This window comes from Lepidochelys kempii, chromosome 1, assembly GCF_965140285.1.
Source record: "Lepidochelys kempii isolate rLepKem1 chromosome 1, rLepKem1.hap1, whole genome shotgun sequence".
In the NCBI taxonomy this organism is placed as follows: Eukaryota; Metazoa; Chordata; order Testudines; family Cheloniidae; genus Lepidochelys; species Lepidochelys kempii.
Window position 1 is genome coordinate 121,629,082 of NC_136380.1, and position 12,111 is coordinate 121,641,192.

The following is a 12,111-nucleotide window of genomic DNA, read 5'->3' on the forward strand; positions in this document are numbered from 1 at the left end:
CTGATGGGCCGCATGTGGCCTGTGAGCTGCAGATTGCCCACCACTGGTATAGGGTAAAAGCACACAAAAGACCAGATTTCATGGAGGGAAACCAGATTTCATGGTCTGTGATACATTTTCGGACACCTAACAGAAATTCCAGATCATAGGCCCTGGTTCTCATACGGCAATTCAATCACCTTGACATCTGCTGGGAGAGCAATACAGCAGTGTACAGACAATCCAGAAAGTTTTTGAAGAGTGTTAGGGACAACTTTAGGGTGCAAGTGCTGGAGGAACCAACTAGGGGCAGAGCTCTTCTTGACATGCTGCTCACAAACTGGGAAGAATTAGTAGGGGAAGCAAAAGTGGATGGGAACCTGGGAGGCAATGACCATGAGATGGTTGAGTTCAGGATCCTGACACAGGGAAGAAAGGAGAGCAGCAGAATACGGACCCTGGACTTCAGAAAAGCAGACTTTGACTCCCTCAGGGAACTGATGGGCAGGATCTTCTGGGAGAATAACATGAGGGGGAAAGGAGTCCAGGAGAGCTGGCTGTATTTTAAAGAAGTCTTACTGAGGGCACAGGAACAAACCATCCCAATGTGCAGAAGGAATAGCAAATATGGCAGGCGACCAGCTTGGCTTAACAGAGAAATCTTCAGTGAGCTTAAACACAAAAAGGAAGCTTACAAGAAGTGGAAACTTGGACAAATGATGAGGGTGGAGTAAAAAAATATTGCTTGAGTGTGCAGGGGTGTAATCAGGAATGCCAAAGCACAATTGGAATTGCAGCTAGCAAGGGATGTGAAGGGTAACAAGAAGGGTTTCTATAGATATGTTAGCAACAAGTAGAAGATCAGGGAAAGTGTGGGACCCATACCGAATGGGGGAGGCAACCTAGTGACAGATGATGTGGAAAAAGCTGAAATACTCAATGCTGTTTTTGCCCCTGTCTTCATAGACATGGTCAGCTCCCAGACTGCTGCACTGGGCAGCACAGTATGGGGAGAAAGGGAGCAGCCCTCAGTGGTGAAAGAACAGGTTAAGGACTATTTAGAAAAGCTGGACATGCACAAGTCCATAGGTCCGGACCTGATGCATCCGATAGTGCTGAGAGAGTTGGCTGATGTGATTGCAGAACCATTGGCCATTATCTTTGAAAACTCGTGGTGATTGGGGGAGGTCCTGGATGATTGGAAAAAGGCAAATATAGTGCCCATCTTTAAAAAAGGGAAGAAGGAGAATCCAGGGAACTACAGACCGGTCAGTCTCACCTCAGTCCCTGGAAAAATCATGGAGCAGGTCCTCAAGGGATCCATTTTGAAGCACTTGGAGAAGAGGAAGGTGATCAGGAACAGTCATCGTGGATTCACCAAGGGTAAGGCATGCCTGACCAACCTGACTGCCTTCTATGATGAGATAACTGGCTCTGTGTATATGGGGAAAGTGGTGGACGAGATATACCTTGACTTTAGCAAAGTTTTGATATGGTCTCCCACAGTATTCTTGCCAGCAAGTTAAAGAAGTGTGGATTGCATGAATGGACTACAAGGTGGATAGAAATCTGGCTAGATCATCGGACTCAACGGGTAGTGATCAACGGCTCAATGTTTAGTTGGCAGCCAGTATCAAGCGGAGTGCCCCGGGGGTCGGTCCTGGAGCCGGTTTTGTTCAACATCTTCATTCTGGATGATGAGATGGATTGCACCCTCAGCAAGTTTGCGGATGATACTAAACTGGGGGGAGAGGTAGACAAGCTGGAGGGTAGGGAGAGGGTTCAGAGTGACCTAGACAAATTGGAGGATTGGGCCAAAAGAAATCTGATGAGGTTCAACAAGGACAAGTGCAGAGTCCTGTACTTAGGACAGAAGGATCCCATGCACTGCTACAGACTGGACACCCATTGGCTAAGCAGCAGTTTTGCAGAAAAGGACCTGGGGATTACAGTGGATGAGAAGCTGGATACGAGTCAACAGTGTGCCCTTGTTGCCAAGAAGGCTAATGGCATATTGGGCTGCATTAGTAGGAGCATTGCCAGCAGATCAAAGGAAGTGATTATTCCCCTCTATTCAGCACTGGTGAGGCCACATCTGGAGTATTGAATTGTATGGCAACTTTTCCCCATCTTACTCATCGCTAAACAAATAGCATTTGCTACTAATTTGCATTTGTACATAACAAAGTAAATCACAGTCATCCACTGGTGTTCTACATACTCTTAGAAAATGACATGGAGGAAACTAAGCCATGGGAGAGAGGAGCTGGGGAAAATACAACACATTTATTTTCCTGCACTTTTCCCCGCCCCATCCTACAAATGATCCACTAACTAGGTACATAGAAAAATGATAAGCTATTTAGACACGGAAATTTGGGGAAAGAAAATTACAAACTAGGGGATGTGCATGGAAAAAATTCAAAACCAGCGCTCTGTAAATTAGATAGGTCTGAGAACTAGCCTTCCCAGGTGAAACACAAATGCTGTGGGTCCACTGGGGAGACGGCTGAGCTCCCATTTCTATCTCTGCAGGGTTGAACCTTTAACCTGGCACTGGTTCAGCACTGAATTTTCCCCTTCCTGGGACTCATTCCAATATGATTTTCGAGGGAAAGAAGGAAACCTTTCTCTGGGAGTATTTTTTTTTAAATGGTGACTTTTTGAAGCGGCTCAGAAATTTGGAATGTTAGAACTAGACTGTAGGAGAATGGATTAGAGAGCAGAGTGTAGGTGAGATGGTCAGAAGTGCTTGATAAATACAGTATGTTTCATGGCTCTGCAATTTCTCACATGGACATCATCCCAAAATATGTGGCATATAAACACCTAGAGAACATGCACATACCTAGTATGAGAAATGGCTACACTAGCTGCATTTAATTATTGTTTCAGTACATAATTGAGAAGGTATTTGCATGGAAACAGTCGTGTTTAACAGAGCCTGTCTCCAACTAACTTCTGCCTTTTCCTGTTTGTTTGCCTTGTATCCCATTTGCTAGAGTGGGATCAATAGGGTGATGTATCAATACTATATCAACACACACACAAAAAGATAGAAAATGCCTCCTCTCACCTCCAACCCCATGTTTTTCAGATATCCTGAAAAATAAGTTGTGGGGTTGTCATTGTTTTCTCAATAGTTGAAGGGCTATAAACAAATATCCAGCAATCCTGTAAAATGTCGGCATGCCTGTGATTCCTGCTGCTACTGCCAGATGAAGATTTCAGTGTGAAATTAAAATCTCTCTGAATTTGTCTGTTTTTAAAATATGAAGATCTTCCACAACCGTGCAGTGTTTATTGTTGTTTTTGTTTTTTACAAAACTGTTCGTATTGATAAAGATTTCTAAACTGGGCAGGGAAGGGTTTGCATTATCTGGGTCTGAATACTTTGAGCAGCTTTTAATAGTGTATTTCTAATTTTGAACTTGAATTGACTACATGGTAGAAGTCAAACGGACGAAGCCACTTGGTATATTTTCCGGATCTTTGACTGGCTGAGCCTAACCCTTGTGGTCAGGAGGATTAGCACAAGTCAGTTTGACTTATTTACCAGCGAGAGTGTCCGGATAGCGTGTGCGCCTTCTAATTCAGCCAAAAGAAAAAAATATCGGAAAATCATGGCATCTCTTACTTTTCTATTGGCTTGAACCTTGAGCTTTCCCTAGCAACTACTCACCAGGGCATATGGGGGTCTGCTTGCCTCAAAGGCCTTTTAAGCAGATTCCCAGATGTCATATGCGGGGAGCACTATCACCAGAGACCATGCTGACTTTGGGAGGGGAGGCAGTGGCCTTCTTTTTGAAAACAACAGAGAGGAGAGGGGGCCTCTGGAGGGGAGTAGCAGACCACCAGTTTATTCCACGCAAGGTGATAACAGATAAAGGGGATGGGGATTTGCTCGGAGGAAGATGTGTGGCAGGTTCTGCTGGGGAAGGTTGATTGCAGCAGGCCACAGAGAAAGAGGCATCAAAACTTTATTCTGAAATGCACTTCTAACTTTTGGATGTCCCCCATCACTAGCTTTACATTTATTTATTTTTTATGATGGCAAAGCTGATTTGCACCATGGCTTTAGATACATTTGTATGTTGCGAGTTTACAACACTCTCTTATATATACATGAGATTACCAACTCTCACCAGGTGCTTGGGGCGGCATTCAGAATAGGGCTCTTCCCGCTGCAGCGGCTTTTGGGCGGCAGCTCCACTGCTCTTCCGGGTGCGGCAGCAATTCGGCGGCTTGGGGCAGCAAAATTGGTAGAGCTGCCCCTGACTCTCACTATAGTTGGTGTTTCTTAAAGCCCCAGGCTTCTGGAGTCATGTGATTATGTGAGGTTTTCAGCTTTTATTTAAAATTTAAAAATAATTCTAGCCCCTATAGCTCCAGAGCAAAGCTGTAAAACCAGAAAGCACATACTGCCCCCATGTATTTTTAAAACAAAATCTCAGTATTTTTAGGCAAATTTCATGATTTCTGCGGCCCGAGTCATGATTTTTGGGATCCACAGATGAGCAGAAATTGTGGCCGTGATTAAATCAAGTTGTTGAGTGGAGTCGACTGGGTATGTTCAGTGCAGTTTATGACTGCGAGTAAAAAGGTCAGCTTCAGTAATGCTTCACATCTGCAACACTGAGAAAGTTGGGGGGCAGGCCAGCCGCCATGTATTTTATTGTACTTTTTAATGGCTCATTGTGCCAACTAGTATGCTGATCTGCATACAGTGTACTGACCACCAGTATTGGTAATAAATTGGCATTCTGCTAGGGAACAGGCCAGCTTACTTGTTGCTGAATGTGCTGCTGCATGCAGAATTGTTAGTGTTTCAAAATATGAGCGAAGACTTTCTGGCATGCAGCTTACTAGATGTCTTTCGTCACTGAAGTCTTGGTATCGAGAAGCCTCAGCAGTGCCTATACTGGGATGTGAGGTCTCCTTGCTCCTTGGTCTTGGTGGTGATTTTTCACTTCTCTTGGACGGTCTCTCAGGGCATGGGGTCTTTAAGTTAAGTCTGAGTGCCCGAAGTTGCTCCATGGTCCTGGCTTACCAAAGCTGGAGATGAGGGAGTCACTGGAGTGCTCTGAGTGGCTGAGCCGGAGGTACAGGGGCTGAATCGGACCCCATGGGTCCCAGTGAGCACTCCATGAGGAGCAGTTTCAGTCTGTCTTTTTTCAGCTTCCTAGATCTGCTCTTGAAGCTGGAGCAAACCTTATATTGCCGTAAGATGTGGGGTTCTCCAAGGCAGTGGAGGCAGCTGGAATGCCTGTCACTGAGGGGGAAAGACCTGTGGCCGGTCTGGCAGGGCTTTAATCCTGGGGTTTTTGGCATAACCTGCTAGGAAAGGCTGCAAGGAAACAGGGGCCCAAAGGCAAGGAAACTCACCTCAAAGGAAAACTCGAGGGGAACACACACCCCAAAACTGTACTATAAAAAATACTCAAACTAAAAAAACAAAGAAGTAGGTAAGTAAGTAATACCAGCTCTCATCTTAACATGAGCTGTATGTCTTGTGGTACTAGTACAGGGCCGCAGTCTCAGCTGGTCTAAACCGATGTAGCTGCAAAGGAGCTATGCTGATTTGCACAAGCTGAAAATCTGTTCCATGGCATTTATAATGTTCAGATAATGTACGAAGGAGTGTCCATCCTGAACTCATACTCTTTGAAGCTGGGGTGGATAAACAGATTATGAAATCGGGCGAGGGGGGTGGGGAGTCTTATCTATTACTTCCCTGCTTCAGGCATGTATAGCCATGGTGTTAGCTGACCGATACATTCATCTTCAGGAATGGAAGTGAGAGACTTCTAACTCCATCTGAATGGAGAGGCAGGAGTTTTGAATGACTGCCCCAAGACACGGAGCATTCCACAAATAGATGCACCTTACAAAAGAGAACAATTTTAGCAGTTATTCTTGATAAGCAAGAGAAAGCATTCCAAAGTTAAGAAATGCCAGAATTAAAGTTGCCTGTGCAACCCTCATTCATCTCTCTTGTGTGTACGCATTGTGATACAGTCTTGGATTACATGATCACATACTATTTTTTCTGTAGAACTGATACCTCTGTAAGTGTACAAGGTGCTCCTGCTCTGGGGATGAATCAGGGTTGTGTAGTGAAGGAGGCTGTTGTCTGTAGGATTCCTGACTCATTTGGTTCAGAAGTTGGAAGCTGTGCAGGGAATGAGGTAGGGGACTAGAAGAAGAGAGCCTGGAAGTCAAATGTCTTATAGAGAAGGGACTGAAGACTGAAGGTAATTATATGAAATACTCACATGTAACCTCGAAACCTACTTAAGTCATTGTTTGGCTTCTCACATTCAATGACACTGGTGAACTTCAGGGGGTCAAATTCAGAGTCCTGGAATCATAAAAGTGTTAAATATTTAATCTTTTCATTAAGACTTTAATTTAGAAGCATACTTTATTTTATTTTATTTATTTATTTTTTTGCACAACATCCATAATATATTTTGGGTGGGCTTTTTAAAAGCACCTCAGTAAAAATGACTTAGCAGCCCAAGTCTCACTGAAAGTCAATGAGACTTGTGCTTCAAAATTCCTTGGGTGCTTTAGAAAGTCTCCTGTTAAAAGGATGATTTCCTACCCCCCCAAAGTAAAAGAACACACGTCTCAAAGGCATGAAATAAACAAAAAGTTAGACGGAGGAGCACATGTATTTTGGGTTGGAGAGGAAAGATCAAATTGGTCTGAGCAGGCTGAAAATATTCAAAGTATCATTACTAGGTTTCAAATACTTCAAATTTAAACAAAGCAACTATAAGTCTGGAACACTATAAGACGATATATTGTGAACTAGGAAAAAGTTAATACGAACTTTCTGAAATGTAAGCAATATTTCTTAATTGCTTTATACCAGCTGAGACGTATTAATCCAATAGAGTAATTAGACACCTACAGTAGGATCCTTTTTTCTCCTAGTTAGCACTCAAAACTCTACTTGATACTCTGGCTAATGAGGCTGAAGTTGGCATGTGGTCATTGGACATTTACCAACAGCTACCCGACTATGGTGTTGGAGACAGAATGTTCTATCATAGAGCAATTATTTCATTTAATTAATGAAATGAGATGTTTCCTGTCGATGAGGTATTAAACACATGGTGGATTGAGTTAAATCAAAGTGATTTAAATACCCTATCTCAATAATTTAAATCAGCAAGCAGCTTGATTTAAATAATTGATTTTAATCTTGTTTTGCATTTGTAGTTTTTATTTATTTTCCTAAAGAAAAATTCATTCTCATTGGTTGCCAACCATTATAACATGTTGATTTACAACCAAATACAGCTTTTACATGGGCTTGGAAAGATAATATTTTTATTGGTATATATCAGTAAATGTCAATTTCACTGTACCAATGAAAATCTATTTCTACCGATAACAATCGCAATTTACAGATAGGCAAAATAAGAAAAATGCTGCTTGAGAACTTCTTAGAATTTGATTTTGGGATATTTACTTTGTGATATATTCACATATGATAGTGACAATTTGTGTTTTAATGGTTATAAAGCTTTAACTTTTTAACATCTGTCATTAAATTATTGTCCAACTCCCCTACTCATAATTTATTAGTTAAGTAAAACTACCTTACATGTGTCAGATACAAGGGAAAAAATGTTTAGCAAAACATGTTTTGCATTTAAAACTAACTGATTTCTTAAATAAAGGAAATTATTTATTAGGGCTATAGTTGACTATAAATAGTGAATGAATGGACTGTTTCTGGTCAACAAGGGCTAGATTTTTCAAAAATATGTAGGTGTCTAAAGATGCAGATTAAGTGCCTCATGAGATTTTCAAAAGTGCCAAAGTATGACATCTTGTGAAGACTGTTACATTTGTGAGAAGCAAGAGAAGAAGCAGGGCTGAGAAGATGGGGTCGAGGACTACAGTGGCATCTCAGGCCACAGAATCAGGTGACAGAGTCACATTTGTATACAGAATTCAACTTGCAATCAAGAAAAACAAATAAGTAACATGAACAATGTGTAACTGTGAGCTGCCAGGAAGCTGCTGGTTCACATATTCCTATAAAGCGAGCATCAAAGAACCTAAGACACAATAGGTGATTTGGGCACATATTGGGAGCCAGGTAGCCAAAATATACAGGCTGAGGAGAATTGTTAGTATTATCTCAAACAGATTGGGCTTTTGAATTTTTTAAGTGTAGTTCATTACGAAAAGTGACTGTAAAATAGCATTACTGGGTTCCGTAGTTATTGTGAATCAATGACTTGTACATCAAATAGGTCAGTTTATGAGTAAAAGTGCCAGACTCTTACATTCACCTGGAATCTAACAGTTAAATCTGGGTTTCTGCCTTCTCTGTCGTATCAGTAGAATAATTGTAATATTTGTCCAGAAGAAAGTAATGCTGTGTGATATTGTGGAAAAATGTCTTAACCCCATGTTGTAAAATACCCCCTGAATGTTGCGAAATCACAATCGAAGAGTTTGTCCCCTTGGACAAATGTAGGTTTCAATCCAGCTATGTATTAGAGCATCTACTTAATTTTACATCACTTCAGTGGAGCTACTCAGGTGCTTAATTACTTATAATCACTATGTAATACATTTAAATATTTTTTTAAACATTGTTTTCTGAAGTCAATGGAAGTATTCAGGTCTCAAGACTCCAGGCCAAGATAAGATGAGAATACTGCATAAATTACTCATTCAACCCTTTGGCCATGTGTTCCTCTACTAGTCCCTTTAACCACCTTCAGAGTGGTGTACACAACTTTTCAGACAGAACTGAGGGTTCACCAGTGAGAATACTCTTAAAAGTCTTCAAACCTTGAAGTCTGAGGTCTGCTTCCAAACACCTCAGTTGTCCCCTATCTCAGGGTGATCTCATTCCTACTTCCAGTGTTCAAGGGTTCACACGATAAACACTACCTTGGCAACTAGCACTATCTGGGAACTCCCCATTATATGCCTTAGCCGCCAATCAGCAGAGAGCATGAGTGGGGACCGGGTGACGTCCCTCCAAGTCAGACTAAGACACATTGGGGAGCAGGCTGGAAATCTTGCACTGCCCATATAATACCTGGTCTGTGGATAAATAGAAAAACCAGTCCACCAGACTGTCAATCCAACATCATTCACCATACAAAAAAACGTATACCAGAAAACTGAGTTAATCTCTGTCACACACACCAACCTAGCAACATATGAAAATCACTGAAGATATTTCAGTAAAACACATTATTGTCCTAGCTGCAAATTATATAAAGGGTTAGTGCCAGACCATTTTAAAGTCTAGGGGGTACATCTATACAGCAATAAAAGACCCATGGCACAGCTACAACTGGTCTGAGTCAGCTGACTTGGGCTTGTGGGGCTTGGGTAGTGAGGCTATAAAATTGCAGTGTAGATGTTCAGATTCGGGGGGGTGGGTCTCAGAGCCTGGGCTCCAGCCTGAGCCCAAACATCTACACTGCAATTTTATACCCCCACAATCCAAGCCCTGTGCCCGAATCAGCTGACCTGGGCTCTGGGATTAAGCGCCACAGGTTCGTTATCATAGTGTAGACAGACCTTCTGTGTAAACGGAAGGACAAACAATATTTAAGCTGGGTAGGGACTTCACCAACTCATAGGGGTTTCATTATAGCGCACAATAATGTCACTTTTGAGCAGGCTTTAGTTTATTGAGCATACATTTTCATTCAGTGCTCTTAAAAAAAAGTCTTAATTCCTTTGATAAATGTCTCTCAGGAAATCCTAGAGACACTTAACACCAAAGGCCAAGCTAATCAAATGAAAGCTCTCTGTGGCTGCTGAACTCAGCAAACAGAGTATGGCTCCAAAGCTGTGTAGCTACATTAACTTTTACAGAAATTGCAAGTTTATGGACTGTGTTTCCTTCCTCCCAGGAACACCTGCCAACAAAGCCAACAGCTTTAAAAAAATCCATTTTACATCAAGAACAAAGATCCTGTCAAGATCTGAAAGAAGTAATACGAGCAGACTTCCACATCAGTACCACAAAGCATATTTGTTTTGTCCTGTCTGGTGTATAATTTTACTATACGACTCCTTTTTGGAGCTAAAATTATACCTTTCACTGCTGCTTGTATATTTGAGTTCTCTTACAATTCCTTAAAAATATGCCACTATAACCTTTAACCAGCTAGTATCCGGGATAGGGGAAAATTCAATTACAGTAATAGTCTGAGGTAAGCAATTTTGATTTACTGCTAAAGCTCTTTAGCTCATAAATAAATCAAATGGCTTCTTTCTTTCCTTGTGAAATGAAAGTGTAGATACACTGTATTGTATTACAGATGCTGACAGTTTTGACATGAAATTGCCTCTTTGTAAATGAATGAGCAAATACATTAAATACTGCCTGCATGAGGTTGCTTTGGATGCATATAAAGAAGCTACTAAGTTAACACAAGGTTTCATGCTGATCAAAGTTTTGCTCCTTTTTATGTTGGTCCTAATACATCAGCAAGTGAGAGGCAACTGTGTCTATGTTCTTGTATAAGAACAGCAATCTGAAGGTGTTGCTAGGAAAATGAGGCCAAATGAAGACTACGATCCTCTATCAAAGAGTGTAATTCTTACGCTGTACAAATAAGTATTTTGACTATATGAGGTTAAATTTATATATTTACATGCAAAAAATCCCCACCAGCAACCCCCTAGTGTTTTTCCTCTCCCAATGGATTTTATTTTCCACCCTTAAAAAACTATTTCATCACAAAAAGGGAGAAGTTGTTTAGCAAGGAATTCTATGTATTCAGATTCATTTAAGCCTGAATACATCGCAAGTCTAGGGTCCCTACAGCAGCGTATATCAGTCTTCATGGTAGTACTCAGCAGTGGTGTTATGTTAGCACCTACATGCCCTCAACTGAGACCAGAGTCCCATTGTGTTCGGTGCTGTAATCCACTCCTGCTCTGAAGAGCTTACAACCTAAAAAGACTTGGGAGAAAGGAAATATTATTATCCCCATTTTACAGATGGAGAACTAAGACACAGAAGGATCAAATGACTTAGCTAGGATCCTGCAGAAAGCCTGAGGCAAAGCCAGAAACTGAACTCAGTTCTCCTAAGACCCAGTTCAGTGTCTTAACCACAGGACAATCCTACAGTCCAGTGTCAACCCTCCAGAGGCTATGTCTGTACTTTGACAGAGGCATGTGATTCTAAGCTTGTTTACACATACTTGGGGTAGCTCAGGAATATAGAATCATAGAATCATAGAATAACAGAGTTGGAAGGGACCTCTGGAGGCCATCTAGTCCAACCCCCTGCCCAGAGCAGGACCAATCCCAACTAAATCATCCCAGCCAGGGCTTTGTCAAGCCTGACCTTAAAAACTTCTAAGGAAGGGGATTCCACCACCTCCGTAGGTAACGCATTCCAGTGTTTCACCACCTTCCTAGTGAAAAAGTTTTTCCTAATATCCAACCTAAATCTCCCCCACTGCAACTTGAGACCATTACTCCTTGTCCTGTCATCTGCTATCACTGAGAATAGTCTAGATCCATCCTATTTGGATCCACCTTTCAGGTAGTTAAAAGCAGCTATCAAATCCCCCCTCATTCTTCTCTTCCGTAGACTAAACAATCCCAGTTCCCTCAGCCTCTCCTCATAAGTCCTGTGTTCCAGTCCCCTAATCATTTTTGTTGCCCTTCGCTGGACTCTCTCCAATTTCTCCACATCCTTCTTGTAGTGTGGGGCCCAAAACTGGACACAGTACTCCAAATCAGGCCTCACCAGTGTCAAATAGAGGGGAACGATCACGTCCCTCGATCTGCTGGCAATGCCCCTACTTATAAACCCCAAAATGCCATTGGCCTTCTTGGCAACAAGGGCACACTGTTGACTCATATCCAGCTTCTCGTCCACTGTCACCCCTTGGTCCCTTTCTGCAGAACTGCTGCCTAGCCATTCGGTCGCTAGTCTGTAGCGGTGCATTGGATTCTTCCGTCCTAAGTGCAGGACTCTGTACTTGTCCTTGTTGAACCTCATCAGATTTCTTTTGGCCCAATCCTCCAATTTGTCTAGGTCCCTCTGTATCATATCCCTGCCCTCCAGCATATCTACCACTCCTCCCAGTTTAGTGTCATCCGCAAACTTGCTGAGGG

At 42.1% G+C, this 12,111-nt stretch overlaps 1 protein-coding gene across 2 annotated transcripts in view; it reads right to left on the reverse strand.

Moving 5' to 3' along the window:
* ATP10A (ATPase phospholipid transporting 10A (putative)) overlaps window positions 1–12,111 on the reverse strand; it is a 160,625-nt gene that overhangs the window by 64,578 nt on the left and 83,936 nt on the right. For both annotated transcript variants that reach the window (XM_073353092.2, XM_073353084.2), the window contains exon 3: window positions 6,255–6,340. In XM_073353092.2, coding sequence (XP_073209193.2) covers window positions 6,255–6,340 — 86 coding nt within the window. The remainder of the gene's footprint in view (window positions 1–6,254; window positions 6,341–12,111) is intronic.